General features: G+C 35.8%; 2 protein-coding genes across 3 annotated transcripts; both read right to left on the reverse strand.

Annotated features, from left to right (window-relative positions):
* LOC129253247 (thiamine transporter 1-like) lies at window positions 1-18,281 on the reverse strand. 2 transcript variants are annotated; one of them, XM_054891544.1, is made up of 6 exons: window positions 18,218-18,281; window positions 5,671-5,868; window positions 5,523-5,605; window positions 1,085-1,386; window positions 445-1,021; window positions 1-376 (listed from the first exon to the last, which is right to left on the reverse strand). In XM_054891544.1, the coding sequence occupies exons 2-6, from the start codon at window positions 5,794-5,796 to the stop codon at window positions 118-120; spliced, it is 1,347 nt and encodes a 448-aa protein (XP_054747519.1). In that variant the 5' UTR covers window positions 5,797-5,868; window positions 18,218-18,281; the 3' UTR covers window positions 1-117. The 2 variants fall into 2 exon arrangements, with proteins under 2 accessions (XP_054747519.1, XP_054747520.1); XM_054891545.1 differs by lacking the exon at window positions 18,218-18,281 and having other exon boundaries at window positions 5,671-7,385.
* LOC129253246 (thiamine transporter 1-like) lies at window positions 8,065-18,224 on the reverse strand. Its single transcript, XM_054891543.1, has 5 exons — window positions 18,034-18,224; window positions 17,886-17,968; window positions 9,149-9,450; window positions 8,509-9,085; window positions 8,065-8,440 (listed from the first exon to the last, which is right to left on the reverse strand). Exons 1-5 carry the CDS (start codon window positions 18,157-18,159, stop codon window positions 8,182-8,184), a joined length of 1,347 nt encoding a protein of 448 aa, XP_054747518.1. The 5' UTR covers window positions 18,160-18,224; the 3' UTR covers window positions 8,065-8,181.
* Window positions 18,282-18,402: the final 121 nt, after the last annotated feature.

Genomic DNA, 18,402 nt, shown 5'->3' on the forward strand with positions numbered 1-18,402 from the left:
TATTATTAGGGAAGGGAAGCCCCTCACTTTATTTAAAAGTCTACTGTAAAGATGTAGACAATGCCAACTTTTTTCATAAATATTTGCTTATATTTTATTTAGTAACAATCACTTAAACTACTGTACAACTAAATTTGTGTGATTTTCTGATTTTCTGCTTACTAAGTATTCCACAGCCACAAAAAATAAGGTGATGACGCTCGCCGTAATGAAGTAAAATGCATACACAGTATACTGACCGCGTGTGTTCAAAACAAAACCAGTGTTTGAGACAATTATTATCGTTAGCAGCGTTTGGATTATGAGCGCCAAAAATGTATTAACTCCAAAAACTAATCCAAAACTTTCCTCTTCTAAGTGACGTGCCACCTCGGAGCTGAGTGGAAAAATAATATTTTGTTATCAATAATTAACAAGCAACAACAATTAACGAAATGCACATACCTGGCAACTGTTATGCTAAAGGCATATAATGCTCCAAAAAGAATATAACCAACATAAGAAACATAAATATTAGATGTGCGACAGCAGAGTAAAATTGCACCGCCCTCAAGTGCCGCAAAAATGGATAAGACCAATAAACTCTGCAGTGGTTTCAAACGTCCGGCATGTATATAACCAGCTGCCAAAGCCATCAGCGCCGACAATGCAGTCAATACAGCATCTACAGAACCGTTCCAAGCGATTTCCGAATGCGGTTCAATTTCTATCCACAACACTTGAATATATGAAATGATTTGTAAGTAGCCAGCCAAATTAACTGCATACCAAATACTCCATTGAACCACCTTCAAATTGCTATAGGCGTTGTAGAAATGTGACCAGAGCAACTTAAATGGTTCGGTTGGGGTTATATTTTCACTGATCCCACTTTTAATTGATTTTGTGTCCTGCAAATCCGTTGATGAGGAACCTACAACCGACGTTGACTGTGCATTATCGAAGTAATTCTTTCGGTGAAAATATAAGCTTTTGTCGACTTTTGGCAAAGTGAAGGCCCACAACATGGTAAAAATTTGAGCTGTAAAAATAACAATCAGCTGCAGAGTTTTTTTTTTTTTGACATAAAAACTAACACACTTACTGCTTAATGTTATGTAATTCAAAGATTTATAGGTCATTAGCTTCAAATTAATTAGGATCTGTGCGGAAGAGCCAGCGACTAGCTTGCCCAAAAACATAGCGGCTCGTGTGTGCGCGGTGACCTTGGGATAATATTGTTTATCTACTTTGGCGTAAATATAAGTGTAATAAGCCACTTCAGTGGCCATATAAAGACCGTAGAAAAACTCAAGTGTTTGTAGTGCGGCAATTGATTTGGTCCAGAGCAACATAGAAGACACCACAGTGCCACAAGCACCCATTACAATGATCAAGGGCTTGTATCTGTTCGAGAAGATAAGAGATTTCAATAAGTCGTTTAATTTTCATATTCTTTTGGAAATTACAAAGCCAATATTCGAGCTTGCATACACAAAACACCTGATTGCATACAGTGTGCCACTTAAGTCACCGTACTCTTGTTATATTTGCACAAATCACCCTGTAAATTAAAAAAAAACTTTGATGTAGGCTAATAAAACAATATATTTTCTTCCAAGCTACAAAAGAAAAACACTTACTTTTAATTTTGGTCTTATATTATTCCAACGAATGTAAACATACTCAAATATTTGCGTCAACAAAAGTCTAGGTAGATACTCTTAATTTCCTGTGCTGTCTAGCGACAGCGTTCTTCTTAGAAATAACGAGGATTTTTGAAAAATGTGGGCAGTAATGAGTAAATTCATTATATGATAGTTGGCTGATCGTGGAGAGATCCTGCATCTCTACACAAAAGAGCAAAAATCTTATGCAGAGATAGCTAAGATTATGGGTAGAAGCAAATCCACTATTCAGACTGTCGTTGGGCGAATCAAATACGAAGGGTGTATTAAAAATAACAAAAGATCCGGCCGGCCACCTGCACTTTCCGATCGTGAGAGACGCACAATAAGCATCTGCTGGACAAGGATCCGTTTTGTAGCGCAATGCAGATTGCGTCAGAGTTAGGTCGCAACATTGACAAGGAGGTGCACCCGGAAACAGTCCGTAGAGCGATAGAAACATATAACTTTAGGTCCTACACTCCTCGCAAGAAGCCGCACGTAAATTTAATTAATAGAAGGAAGCGCTTAGAGTTTTCCAAAGCGTATGTGGACAAACCAATTGACTTCTGGCGGAAGGTCATCTTCTCAGATGAGTTGAAGTACAATATTTTTCGCTCAGACGTATGGAGGAGACCAGGTGAAGCTCTAAATCCAAAAAATATCATAAAAACCATAAAACACGGCGGCGGAGGTACAGGGTGGCTGATGAAAGCCGCTACCAAAAAAAAATTGAATAACTTTTTTTCTTTTTAAGTTATCTGTTCCATTTTTGTTTTAATTTGCAGATTGATCTTTAAAATTTATTAAAATGGATAACTGGGACACGCAAACAAGAATTTGGATAGTCCGCCGCTATCACGCACTAGAGTCCGTAGTTTTGGTACAGAGAGAGTACAGGCGGATGTTTGGCGGCGATCCCCCGAGCAGATGGACCATAATGAGACTGGTGAATAATTTTGCTGAGCAAGGAACAGTCGCAAGAAGGCCTTATCATCGAAACCCACCAGTTCGGACGGAGGAAACGATCGCTGCTGTAGCTGCAGCTGTACAAAGCAATCCAAGGGTTTCAACAAGAAGCTTATCTGCTCAACTTGGTGTCAGCCGACAGTCTTTGCAAACAATAATGCACAAAGATTTAGACTTATTTCCCTACAAAATTCAAATGGTTAACAAACTGAATGCAGCAGACTTGCCGATTCGCTTGGAATTTTGCCAGAAGATCCTGCAAATGGTGGAAGAAGACCAAAACAAACTGCCTTTTCATGTCTGATGAGGCCCATTTCGATTTAAACGGCAATGTGAACAAACAAAATTGTCGAATATGGAGTACTTCTAACCCACAGATACTCCACGAGACGGAATTGCATCCTCTTCGCGTGACAGTGTGGTGTGCGGTTTCTTCACGCTGTATTGTCGGGCCTTATTTTTTTGAAGAAAATGGTCACACCGTTACGGTTACTGGAGACCGTTATTTGAAAATGCTGAAAGAATTTTTCTATCCAGAACTACGCCGAAAGAGAGTCCCTCCGTCTCACATAGCCCAGACTGTTATGACAGAGTTGCGACGAAAATTTCCCAATAAACTGATTTCAAGAAACTCCGAATTTCGTTGGCCCCCCAGGTCGCCTGACCTTACTGCACCTGACTTTTTCTTGTGGGGTTTATGTAAACAAGAAGTTTATAAAACAAAGCCAACAAATTTGGATGAACTAAAACAATCCATTCGGGCAATAATTGCGGCTATTCCTGTCGCAACTCTCAAAGCAGCAATGAACAACTTTTTACTAAGATGCCGCACTTGTGTCAACGAGCATGGGGGGCATTTAAATTCAATTATTTTTAAAACTAGTTAAGCTACATTTAATAAAATTTAATGACCTTCAACTTGAAAAAAAATAAATGAATTCCATACACTAAAAAAAAAGTTATTTGAGTTTCTTAATGTAGCAAAATCCATCAGCCACCCTGTATTATGGTTTGGGGTTGCATAGCTGCAACAGGAGTTGGAAATTTGGAATTTATCGATGGAGTGATAGAGCTATACATGTACATTGATATTTTGAAAAACAAAAATATGTAGAGCAGCGCCGAGAAATTGGGAAGAGGTTCCGATTTCTATTTTCAGCAAGGCAACGACTCTAAACACAAAGTAATGAACACCAGGCTGTACCTCGCGTACAACACTCCACACCTTTTGGAGACGCCACCACAGGCCCGGATATCAACCCGATTGAACCCGTGTGGAATATACTGGAAAACAATAAGAAAGCACCACCACAAGCAATAAAAACCTCCTGCGGGAGACATTGCACCAAGAGTGGTGCGCAATGGATCCCAATTACATTGAAAAACTAGTGATGTCAACGCCAAATCGCCTCAGAGAGGTGATTAAGATGAAGGGTTATCCTACTAGATACTAAGTTAAAAGTTGTAATGAAAAGAATGTTCCTTATAGTTAATAAGTTAATATTAGTTGGTAAGAATACGTAGAATTTTGTTGACGCAGATATTGAAGTTCCTTTTGTTTTTAATTAATAATATTACATTAAGTTTGAAATCTTACTATTTTTATTTCATTACTTAAAAGAAAATATATTATTTTGTTAGCCTGCATCAAAGTTTTTTAAATTTAATAAAAATTTACCCAAGTTACAGGGTGATTTGTGCAAATATATTATAACAAGTGCACGGTGACTTAAGTGGCACACTGTAAATATACACGTGATATTCAAAAACTCAAGTGTGCTAGATAAATACAAAATACAACAAATAAATTTTCTGATAAGATGTCTGTGAGCAGCATTTTAGTGTGACAAAACGCCAGATTTTATGACTCCAGCAAATATATACTTAATTTAAAATACATACATATATACATATAGCCGGTTAACTAGACAAGCATTTAATTTGTTTATTTGTATTTTACAAGAATACACTAAATAACTGTCGACTTAACTGTTAATGAGATCTCAAGCAAATTGCAAATTAATAGAATGTAAATATTTGAGGTCACAGCTCAATGTCAACATACTTTTGGTTTTTGTATTTTTTTTATACAATTTTTTGGTATTTTTATTTATAAATAGACATTGCGCAGAAACACAAATGCTGCACCATAAAATTTTGTATAAATTATGAAAAGTTTTTTTTTAGCCGTTTTTGGACTAAACGAAATGTGACTTGTCTGATAATGACATCTCGTATATTTTCAGCCAGAAAATATTTTCAAACAGAATTGAAATTTGCAAGATTATATAGGGGTTTTTTTATAGAGCTTGAGAACGTGAAATTGTGATACAAAATATAAATATTGTTGGAATGCATGTTTTACGTATGCCAAGATCCTTGTGTAAAATTATCTACGTAGTCGAAGGACAAATGCCAACAAGTGGAGAACGACGACGAATCGACATTTCGGCGTCTCCTCCAACACTTCGCGAACAGATTTATGTTTTTCAAAGTAAATTTCCACACTTTGGAAACGTTGTTCTGGCGTCAAACGATTCATGATGACTTGCCAAACCTTGCTGAACAGAATTGAGTAGTGTGAGAATTTTGTAGTTTGTCATACTCAGCCGTCAAACCAGAGTTATCGATAACGATAGTTCTCATGCAGTTAAAAAACACCCTATACTTGAAGTCTCAACTTAGGTTCAACAAACTTTTATTAACGAATTTTTTTATTTGGAAACATAGATTCCAACAAAACGTTGAATTAAATATTGCGCTATGCCTTATACGAATATCTATGCCTTATCATATATTTATATATGTATGTATATGTACATATATGGCAATAAATATAACAGCTTTACTGCTTTGAAAAATACTTGTTTGTCCAGTATATTAGTTAATGAAAAAAAGTAATCTCACCTAAGAAAATCCGTGATGAGAAATATTACCACAAGTGTCGACAGGTACGAGTAGGTTGCAACAGGATAAACTTCACGGCTAAGCTGAAAAATAAATTATTAAAATTTAGTTTATACGATTATATTTTGTATAAATTGCAATATTTTACCTCGTCCTGTGTAAGATTTCGGGTACCACTTAGCAAATACTCCGTTATGTATGACTCGGAAGGACGAATCTCGCGTACGAAGCCACATATGCACAATAGGCATGAAATTCTCAACCACTCCTTCATAATGACGTGCTGTGTTTATGTTGTTTATGTACTTGTATGTAACCGCAAGAGTCCGTTCTGTTAAGATAATACCTAAGCTGCGAGGCCACCGTCGATCACTGAATCAATCGACCGCGTGCGAATGAATAATGAATTGAGCGAGCGGCCGAGTGTGTCGTTTGGAAGGAAATTTGTCATGTGTTAGCGTCCGTAGACGAATACGAAATGTCACATTTTTAGTTATCCGTTAGCAGATATTTATAACTACTTCCCAGAAGTGAAATAATGAGAATATATCCACACTTAGCATTGTTTTTTCTTTAATGCTGACAAAAGATATTAGATAGCAGATATTTATAACTATCAGGTCAGTCCATAAGTTCGTGCGTAATTTACCCATAATTTAACTTTTGTACGATTTTTGCATACACAAAACTATTCGCGGAATATAACGGAACTATTTATATTTTCTTTGATATATTGTGCATTCAACAAGTGATTTTAATCGCGGATAGAAGCACGTGTTGTTAAAAAATAAAATGTAATTTTCGAACGCGTATAAGAGGCATATTTTGTATTTTTTTATAAAAGTGGTAAAAATACAACAACTGCTGCTGCAGAAATAAACACAGTTCACGGAGAGGATGCCGTGAGTGTAAGGACTGCGCAAAAGTGGTTTTCAAAATTCCGAAGTGGTAACTGCGACGTGGAGGATGCCCCGCGCGCTGGTCGTCCTGAAGTCTTTAACTCCGACGCCTTGCTCGAACTCGTGGAAGCTGAGCCAAATTTGGCAGTTGATATGATGGCTCAGAGGTTAAATTCATCGCATGGAACAGTTCACAGGCATCTGGTTCAGTTGGGAAAGGTTTCAAAGTTTTTTTAACCGTATCGTTACTGGTGATGAAAAATGGGTCCTTTACAATAATCCTGTTCGCAAACGCCAATGGTTAGATAAAGATCGATGGCCTTCACCCTAAGAAGATTCTCCTGTCTATTTGGTGGGATTGTTTATTATGAACTTCTGGAACCAAACCAGATGATAACTGCTGATTTTATTATTCCCATCAGCTATCAAACCTGAATGAGGCACTTAACAAAAATCGACCGTCTTTAGACTCAAAGTTTTGTTTCACCACGACAACGCAAGACCTCATACCACAAGGCAAACATTATGCAAGCTGAACGAGCACGGATGGAAGCTAATGCCGCATCCACCATACTCTCCGGATATTGCACCTTGTGATTATCACCTTTTCCGTGGACATCAATCCCATATGAGTAACAAGAACTACTCCTCAAAAGAAGCTATAAATAGGGATGTCGAAGCGTATTTTGGCTCCAAGGACAAACAATTTTTAGAGCAGGGAATTAAAAATTTGCCTAAACGTTGGGAAGACATTGTAAATAATGAAGGAAAATATATTATTGATTAATAAATACTTTAAACATCTTTTTTATTAATTTTACAACCCCCTTTAAAAAACGCACGAACTTATGGACTGACCTGATACTACCCATAAGTGAAATAATTAGAATATATTCACGCTTAGCATTGTTTTTTCTTTAATGCTGATAAAAGTGCAAAAGTAACTGCACCTCATGCAGACCCAGCTCTCTAAAGAAACCTAAGAAACCTTATTATAAAATGTAATATCGAATTTCGAATGCGTATTACCGCCATAATTGTTTGAAACTACAGTAAACGTCGTTTACGGATATCCTCCAACTGTTCATTATTAACGGTCAATCTTCTTCTAAATTAGCTATCGTTAATCTTTTAATCATAGAACCAAACCAAAAACACCGAAATATTCCACCAAAATAATTTCTATGAAGAAAAACCTCTCAAAGCAATATTGACAGCTAATTGTCAATTTTGCAGGTTATCTGGCATATATGAACGGATAGAGTAATTTTGTATTTATTGCTGATTAATACATATGTGAACGTACTTTAAGATGTGTGTTTTGTATGCGCTTCCTTTATTGTGCTCGGCACATATGTATGTGTGTATGCCACTTAAACTTTCTGCGATAGACTCTCCAGTATAGTCGAAATTTGTCAACCTAACTGGTTAGTCGATCTGATATTAACAACTAAGCATAAATCAGTGACGAACTTTGACTACAGTCTAAATTAAGTTACCGCAACAGCTCAATTTTTTATTCAGACAAGAACTATCACTCCCAAAAGTTTATGGTGAACATTTTTTAAACAATAATAGCACCAGTTTGTCTTTGGCTACTCTATACGAGGATTAAAGCAAGTGTTTAAAATAAAATAATGAAGTACTATTAGGGAAGGGAAGCCCCTCACTTTATTTAAAAGTCTACTGTAAAGATGTAAACAATGCCAACTTTTTTCATAAATATTTGCCTATATTTTATTTAGTAACAATCACTTAAACTACTCTACAACTAAATTTGTGCGATTTTCTGATTTTCTGCTTACTAAGTATTCCACAGCCACAAAAAATAAGGTGATGACGCTCGCCGTAATGAAGTAAAATGCATACACAGTATACTGACCGCGTGTGTTCAAAACAAAACCAGTGTTTGAGACAATTATTATCGTTAGCAGCGTTTGGATTACGAGCGCCAAAAATGTATTAACTCCAAAAACTAATCCAAAACTTTCCTCTTCCAAGTGACGTGCCACCTCGGAGCTGAGTGGAAAAATAATATTTTGTTATCAATAATCAACAAGCAACAACAATTAACGAAATGCACATACCTGGCAACTGTTATGCTAAAGGCATATAATGCTCCAAAAAGAATAAAACCAACATAAGAAACATAAATATTAGATGTGCGACAGCAGAGCAAAATTGCACCGCCCTCAAGTGCCGCAAAAATGGATAAGACCAATAAACTCTGCAGTGGTTTCAAACGTCCGGCATGTATATAACCAGCTGCCAAAGCCATCAGCGCCGCCAACGCAGTCAATACAGCATCTACTGCACCGTTCCAAGCGATTTCCGAATGCGGTTCAATTTCTATCCACAACACTTGCATATATGAAATGATTTGCAAGTAGCCAGCCAAATTAACTGCATACCAAATACTCCATTGAACCACCTTCAAATTGCTATAGGCATTGTAGAAATGTGACCAGAGCAACTTAAATGGTTCGGTTGGGGTTATATTTTCACTGATTCCACTTTTAATTGACTTTGTGTCCTGCAAATCCGTTGATGAGGAACCTACAACCGACGTTGACTGTGCATTATCGAAATAATTCTTTCGGTGAAAATATAAGCTTTTGTCGACTTTTGGCAAAGTGAAGGCCCACAACATGGTAAAAATTTGAGCTGTAAAAATAACAATCAGCTGCAGAGTTTTTTTTTTTTTGACATAAAAACTAACACACTTACTGCTTAATGTTATGTAATTCAAAGATTTATAGGTCATTAGTTTCAAATTAATTAGGATCTGTGCGGAAGAGCCACCGACTAGCTTGCCCGAAAACATAGCGGCTCGTGTGTGGGCGGTGACCTTGGGATAATACTGTTTATCTACTTTGGCGTAAATATAAGTGTAATAAGCCACTTCAGTGGCCATATAAAGACCGTAGAAAAACTCAAGTGTTTGTAGTGCGGCAATTGATTTGGTCCAGAGCAACATAGAAAACACCACAGTGCCACAAGCACCCATTACAATGATCAAGGGCTTGTATCTGTTCGAAAAGATAAGAGATTTCAATAAGTCGTTTAATTTTCATATTCCTTTGGAAATTACAAAGCCAAAATTCGCGCTTGCATACACAAAAGATTCAACGTAATATTCAAGTACCGAAGTGTGCTAAATAAATACAAGATACAATAAATTTTCTGATAAGATATCTGTGAACAGCATTGGAGCGTGATAAGACACCAGATTTTATGACTCCAGCAAATATATACTTCATTTAAAATACTGTCTGTATCAGAAAAAAGGAACCGCGATTATTCATGAAGCATAAAAGATATATATTTAAATTTTTTTCATGAAAGTATGTATAAAACTAGGAGTCGAAATTACTAATAAGCCGCGTAATCTTCATCGTTGTCCAGTATAGCCTGGCATCTTCTTCATGCTTTGAACCAGCTCTTCTGCGTAGCTCGTCGACAAACAGGACTAGATTTTGCGAACTTTTTATTTTTTTTTTATTTACCTTTTTAACTTACAATCTGTTAAATTTAAACAATAAGTAATTATTTTTAAAGTAGTATTGGAATTCTTTGTTCTCTAACCAATGCTAGATAAACATTCAATTTTGCTTCAGATTATGGTACATTATATTATTTTCTAAGTGTTATAATTATTACTATTACTAATTATAATTTTTTTTCTTTATTGTTTTGTTAAATTATGAGCTCTGTTGGAGTTAATCGTTTTAATCTTTGTTTTCCCGCTTTCTCCGATTGTGGTAGTTTGCGCATTTGTTCATTTTGATGATTTGTTAGTCGTTTTATATGCCTGATGCTGTATTTTCTAATTGTGTCATCTATTGTGTCGATATTGAGGTCGCTGTGGATCACGTCGTTTGGTATATACCAGCCTGCTTTGGTTATTGTTCGAAGTATTTTAGATTGGGTCCTTTGAATTATTTTAATATTGGATTTTTTTGATGTGCCCCAGATTTCTATCCCATATTTCCAAATGGGTGAGATTATAGATTTATACATATATCACTACTTTGTTGTTAAGGCTTAGTTTTGAATTTTTTGCCAACAGCCAGTACAGTTGTCTGAACTTGTTTTTGATTTCATTTCGCTTGTTTTCTATATGTCGTTTCCAATTTAGTTTTTCATCTATAGTTATGCTGAGGTACTTTGCACTAGGGTGGATTTTTATTTCATTGCTTTTTATTGTTAGCTTGTGTTTCTTAGGCTTTCTATTTGTATAAATTACTTGTACCGTTTTATCTTTCTTGACCTCTATTCCCCATTTATCGAACCATGATACAGTGTCAAACTTGGCGCACGAATTGCTCTATCATGGACTGGCTTTCCGGCAAGATGTGTTTTCATAGTTCCTCACACATTTTCAATGGGGATGGCGTCTGGGGACTGGGAAGGCCAGTCCAATACTGTGACGCCTTTTTTTGTTTTGTTGCTTTTCAATGCGTTTTTCTGAGAGCAGTGGTTTTGATGATGTGGCACGGTAAGATATGTTCGCCTACTTCAGCCGGCGTTCAACGGTGTTGATACTTATATCTATTCCCTTTTTAGCAAGAACTGATCGAGCTTGGTCGTAGTCACAAAGAAGGGTCCCGCTTAAAAAGTTGAACGATCAGTTTATTCTGCTTTTTTGTCGTCACTCGCTTCAAGCCGCGCTCGGAAAAGTGATCAACATTTTTGTACAACTTATACCGCTGATTCCACATCACAACAAACTTTTTTGATTTTTTACTCTCTTTTGCAGCAGCGGCGTAAGATAATTTCGGCCCCTTCGAATGCGTGCGTAAAAATACGGCCTCGAAAAGCTTCGCGTACTTCTCTCTCATTTTTGTTTGATTGCGTTTACGGGAAAAAAGCAGAACAAATATATCTTGAAGTTACACGAAAAAAACCGGTTCTTTTCTTCTAACACAGACTGTACATACATATATACATATGTATACCAGATTAACTAGAATGATTAGTATTTTACAGTGAAAAGTCGATATAACGAATCTGAAGGGAACCAGAAAATTTTTCGTTATATCTATTTATTCGCTATAGGTACTTATTTGTAAAAGCTTGGCAAAAGGAAATTTAAAGAAATCTGAAAGAAAATTCGTTATAAATACTGTTTTTACCTGTTTACATGAAAATAATGATAAAACTGCACTGAAATGGGGTGGATATAAAAAATAAAAAGTTATACATTTTTTCAATTCGATTTTATTAAAATAATTGGCTATTTTTGTTTTTTTTGCGCAGGTTTCGAATGCAGCCATCAATACTTCGCTCAACAGATGCTAAGCTATCGAATGCACTTTTTGGTATAGCTTCCTGTGCCTCAAGAAAAGTTTGGAGCTTTTCAACCATTTGTTTAGCTTCTTTGGCAGTGATAACGTTCTCGACCTCTTCATCCTCCTCAACAATGTCGACTGTATTTCTGTTCAAAACACTATCAACAATGTCATCATCAGTAATAAGACCCGTGGTACTGACGTTATCATCGAAAGTAACAAAATCATCAAATCGTTCATCCAAATTGAAATGGTTTTTAACGACAAGCCATTCTTCGCTGTATTGAATACAATCATTTGTGGTCAAAGTGTTTGGACTGTCGACAAAGCTACATGTCGCAAAACAGTTGGCAATCGTTAGTTATTTTACGTTTTCCCATGCTTTATGGGCCATTTTGATGCCTTGTAGAACGTTGATATTACTCTTGCGCCCCTCTTCAATATCATTGATTAAAATTTTGACCATCTCTTTGCGATAGAATTGCTTGACACTTTTAATTATTCCCGGATCTAGAGGTTGTAGTTTCGATGTTGCGTTTGGCGGCAGAAATTGTAATTTAATAGATTTCAGTGATGTAGGGATTTTGTGCGCCATGCAGTTATCAACGAGCAATAACACTTTGTGGTTAGCCTTAGTCATTTCGTTGTCAAATTGTTCTAAGTAATCCAACCATATTTCAGTAGTCATCCAAGCTTGTTTGTTCGCAAAGCAGTCCACTGGTAAGCTTTTAATATTTTTAAAGCATCTTGGATTAGCCGATTTTCCGATTACCAGCAATTTTCTCTTCTCAGTGCCAGAATTATTTACCGTAAATAAAATTGAGAGTCTTTCCGTGCTTTGTTTTCCGCCGTGGCATTTCTCAGATTTAAGTGCCATTGTTCGATCTGGTGCGCATTTAAAAAATAGCCCAGTTTCGTCTGCATTAAAAATATTGTGGGGCTGATATTCTGCCAACAGACATGGTATAAACAGAACAAACTCCCTATTTTTTAAAATTGTTGAAAGAGTAAATTGGTTAGCAATTTCTTGCTTCGATTTATCAGTTGATCAACGGAATCAATTATTAATTTTTTCTCGTAAATAGAAATTGAATTACGTTTTAATGAACTCATTTTGGCAAAAGGCAAGGCACGAGTGACTACAATTTCACACAGTTTTGTGTACACGTAACATAATTACGGGACTTTCGCTTATTTTGCTTTGTTCTTAGACTAAGAGCTGGCAGCCGCGGAGGTATTACGATACATCTCCGGCTAGAATTTTGAGAAGTGGTTGGGAGAACCATGAAACAGTGCCATTTGCAAGGATTTTGCTCAAAACCCCTGCAAAAAAGACGTCAGACAACTTAAAGTTGCAAAAAAAAGTTGCTAAAAAAATTTTCGTACCTCCGGCTGAAAATTTGTAGGCTTACTGTTTGAAGGTCACAAATGCTGTATATAAATCGTCAGACGTCTAGATCGCTGCAAAAGTAGTGTCAGACGACCCCAAATTTGTAAATTTTTTTTGAAATTTTTTTTTTTTTTTACCTCCGTCTGACGTTCTCACATATTATAGTGGGCACTATTTTAAGTGTATATTTAAATCGTCAGACGGAAATACCGCTGCTAAGTCATCCTACAATATCCGTGAAGCTCCGGTCTGCCTGAATTTTTTTTTTTCGGAATTTATTTTTGTTACCTCCGTCTGACATTTTTACATACTATTGCAAAAAGCATTTCAAGTACACATGTAAATTGTCAGACGAAAATACCGTTGCAAAATACCTCTGCGATATCGCGAACTTCCAGTCCAGATTGCTGAATACAGTTTCATCATTTATTTAACTTATTGAAATACTTTGTTGAGTTACTATACGCAATAAAAGAATATCAATTGAAGGGAAAATTTTACGCATGTGTCGTACATATAAAAAGTAAAAGATTCTTCGTCTGAATAAAATAAAAATGTTGATTTCGGTATATTGTAGAGAATTATTATTGAATAGTTTTCAAGCGAATATCACTTTAAATCAAAGAGCGTATTTGTACTACTGAAGTCAAAGAATTGTACTTGTATTATCACTTATTAAAATGAGTGTAGTTGATGTAGTTTTTTTAATTTCTAAAAGTAAACGGGGTTATTGATTATTAAATAAATTCCGTGCATTTGTTTTTGTGCGCTTAGTAAGTTTGTTTAAGAAAAAAAAAAATATTATGACTAAGTACATGACACAAAAAAAAATAGTTTCATCCCAATCTTATTTGAAGAAAAGTAATTTTTTTTCTATTTTATTTGTAAAAAAAAAATAATTTCATTTCAATCTTATTTTGAAGAGTAGTAGTTTTATTTTAACAAAGTAATTTTATTTCTATTTTGTTTGTAAAAAAAGATAATTTCATTTCAATTTTATTTTGAAAAATGTAATTTCATTTTAATTATATTTAAAAAGAATTTTTAAATAGTAATTTTTTTTTCAGTTCTCGTCATTATCACTGTGAATGTTGCTGGTATCGGAGTCGTTGCATTCATCATCGAACTCGTCGTCTTCGATGATTATATCCTGTTCTTCATCCTCATCGGATGCGTATTGTCTTTCTGCCTCTGCAACATGATCGAAAAAATTAAATAATTAGATTATCATTAGAATTCATGTGATATCGATGATAATGACTAATAATATTAACATACCTAAATTTGTTGGCTGTTGCTGTGTGTCATCGAGAATAATATCATCAATTGCTGACGGCAACTGATCACCTTTAAACCATGTAAAATCATATTTTCCATCCTCGTTAATAAACCATCCATGTTCCTCGGGATGTTTAGTTGATGGATTATTTTGGTCCGCATTTAACCATAATTGCGCAATGTAACTTGTCCGTAGCAAGTGTTGATTTAATTCATCGGCACACAGTGGAAAATTCGACGCGTCAGTGGTGCTAATTTTTTTCTTGAATAACTCGGATTGGTCATGGTGTTTGTAGTTGGCTTCGAACATTACCAGACGACCCTCATTCACTTTCTGCACTCCTTTTATATTGTATATGCTGCAGACGAACTCCTCTATTATTTGGTATGTTGCAGGATCAACATTATTCTCTCCCAGATCTGCGAAGGCTTTCTGGATATTCGGATACTTCTTTAAAACCTTCCACGGTCTGATCTAGGCTTTGCCATAAAAGGCGGGATTATAATCACACCCAGTGAACGCATGTAATCCAGGTAGAGCTTTACAAAGTTGTTCTCCTAAGTTGGCATGTGACTGAGTAACATTGATGTAATGTTGAGAGGCACCAACGCCGACATGCATCCATATTTTCAGTGATTTATCCAATTTATACATATTACCTAATAATATAATCAATACATCCGTATCAGCGCTACGAATTTCAATATTACACGTCATTTGAATTTTTGATACGTGATAAGTGATTTTAGTATCTGCCTCTTCATGCAAAGGACAAGACAAATCCGTGTTGATGCATCGTACAACTTTGTTATTAACAACTTCGAAAGAATAGCATTGATCGAAGTTTATATTCAAAGTTTTGTTTCTGATTAAAGGGATAAACGAATCGTCCGTCCAATAATTAATTAGAAATTCGACCAATGCTTCTTTAAAATTACTACACCTCAGATCTTTGGAAAAATCTGGTGACCTTACTTGATGTGGCCCTGCAATTTCATAACCAGAGGAACTACCTCCACGTAAATCACGTTCGCAGTCCTTGATTGACGGATGAAAATATCTATCAAATACGACGTCCACTCTTTGGGCATCATTGCTTGTCAATGTTCGTAATACTTTTAGCGCGATTTTTCCATAACTAGCGGGGAGGTCTTTCATTAAGTGCAGCATAAAAAATCCATCGAAAATGACGACATCCATGTGTGGTGGTTCGGAATTATCATCTATTTCCTTCATCAACGTTTTCATCAGCGTCGATTTGTCTGTTTTACATATAGTGCCATCAATATGACACAACGACATAGGTATTGGTGTCAAAGGATAGGTTAAAATTTTTGCCAAATCAATTTTTTTCTCCATGGAAATGGAATTTATTAACGGTATTGAATCACTTTCGTCACTAAGTTGACAAATCACACACTTTTTATTAGACGCCATTTTCACATAAACGTTCTCTTTTCCCGACATTTCTACACTAAGCGTGCCCAAGCCTATTTTCCTCTCCCCCTTTCAATATACAAAGCGGGCATAACGGCTAGGCCCTAAGACACATTTGCGTATGTTCGTGACACATACACACACACACACATTTATGGCTACGTATTTATATATTTGACACGATTTCATCGTAATTTCAAATGCGATTTTCGCCTGTTTTTTCCCGCATTCTATATAAAGTATATACTAGCTTGAGATAAGTACTTTGCAACGGTATTTTCGTCTGACAATTTAAATGTGTATTTGAAATGCTTTTTGCAATAGTATGTAAAAATGTCAGACGGAGGTAACAAAAATAAATTCCGAAAAAAAAAAAAAATTCAGGCAGACCGGAACTTCACGGATATTGTAGGATGACTTAGCAGCGGTATTTCCGTCTGACGATTTAAATATACACTTAAAATAGTGCCCACTATAATATGTGAGAACGTCAGACGGAGGTAAAAAAAAAAAAATTTTCGAAAAAAATTTACAAATTTGGGGTCGTCTGACACTACTTTTGCAGCGATCTAGACGTCTGACGATTTATATACAGCATTTGTGACCTTCAAACAGTAAGCCTACAAATTTTCAGCCGGAGGTACGAAAATTTTTTTAGCAACTTTTTTTTGCAACTTTAAGTTGTCTGACGTCGTTTTTGCAGGGGTTTTAAGCAAAATCCTTGCAAATGGCACTGTTTCATGGTTCTCCCAACCACTTCTCAAAATTCTAGCTGGAGGTGTTATCGTAGTACCTCCGCGGCCGCCAGCTCTCCGTCTATCTCACTTTGTTATGCTGAGATTTGGGATAACGGAACTTTAACGGCTTGCCACAAATTTGATTTTGCCTTATTTTATTTTCGTTGTATAAAGGTGTTCGAAAAATTGCTTCGCTGTATAGAGGCTTTCAGACTCAGAAATTCTTCGTTATAACTATAGAGCATTTTTGTATGAAAAACTTCGTAAAAGCGAGGTTTTTTCAAGGGACTTAAAGAAAAATTCGTTATGTTGAGTTTTTCGTTATAACGAAGTTCGTTATATCAAGGTTTCACTGTATTTGTTTATTTGTATTTTACAAGATTATACTAAATAAAATTCGACTTAACTGTTAATGAGATCTCAAGCAAATTGCAAATTAATAGAATGTATTTGAGGTCACAGCTCAATGTCAACATATTTTTGGTTTTTGTATTTTTTTTATAAAATTTTTTGGTATTTTTATTTATAAATATGCATTGCGCAGAAACACAAATGCTGCACCATAAAATTTTGTATAAATTATGAAAAGTTTTTTTAGCAGTTTTTGGACTAAACGAAATGTGACTTGTCTGATAGTGGTATCTCGTATATTTTCAGCCAGAAAATATTTTCAAATAAAAAAATGCAATTTAGCAAGATTGTATAGGAGCTTCAGAACGTGAAATGGTAATACAAAGTAGAAATATTGTTGGAATGCATGTTTTACGTAGGCCAAGATCCTTGTGTAAAATTATCTACGTAGTCGAAGGACAAATGCCAACAAGTGGAGAACGACGACGAATCGACATTTCGGCGTCTCCTCCAACACTTCGCGGACAGATTTATTTTTTTCAAAGTAAATTTCCACACTTTGGAAACGTTGTTCTGGCGTCAAACGATTCATGATGACTTGCCAAACCTTGCGGAACAGAATTGAAAACACAGTTTGTCATATGTCATACACAGCCGTCAAGCCAGAGTTATCGATAACGATAGTTCTCATGCATTCAAAAAACACCCAATATTTGAAGTCTCAACTTAGGTTCAACAAACTTTTATTATTTCACGCGAAATTAAAAACGAAATATTTTATTTGGAAACATAGCTTCCAACAAAATGTTGAATTAAATACTGCGCTATGCCTTATACGAATATCTATGCTTTATCATATATTTATGGTATATACATATGTATGTATATGTACATGTATGGCAATAAATGTAACAGCTTTACTGCTTTGAAAAATACTTGTTTGTCCAGTATATTAGTTAATGAAAAAAAGTAATCTCACCTAAGAAAATCCGTGATGAGAAACATTACCACAAGTGTCGACAGGTACGAGTAGGTTGCAACAGGATAAACTTCACGGCTAAGCTGAAAAATAAATTATTAAAATTTAGTTTATACGATTATATTTGGTATGAATTGCAATATTTTACCTCGTCCTGTGTAAGATTTCGGGCACCACCTAGCAAATACTCCGTTATATATGGCTCGGAAGGACGAATCTCGCGTACGAAGCCACATATGCACAATAGGCACGAAATTCTCAACCACTCCTTCATAATGACGTGCTGTGTTTATGTACTTAGTCCGCAAGAGTCCGTTCTGTTAAGATAATACCTAAGCCGCGAGGCCACTGCCGATCACTGAATCAATCGACCGCGTGTGAATGAATATGAATTGAGCGAACGGCCGAGTGTGTCGTTTTGAAGGAAGTTTCTCATATGTTTGCGTCAATAGACGAATACGAAATGTCACACTTGTATTTATCCGTTAGCAGATATTTATAACTACTTCCCAGAAGT

Source organism: Anastrepha obliqua, chromosome 1 (genome assembly GCF_027943255.1).
Source record: "Anastrepha obliqua isolate idAnaObli1 chromosome 1, idAnaObli1_1.0, whole genome shotgun sequence".
NCBI lineage: Eukaryota > Metazoa > Arthropoda > Insecta > Diptera > Tephritidae > Anastrepha > Anastrepha obliqua.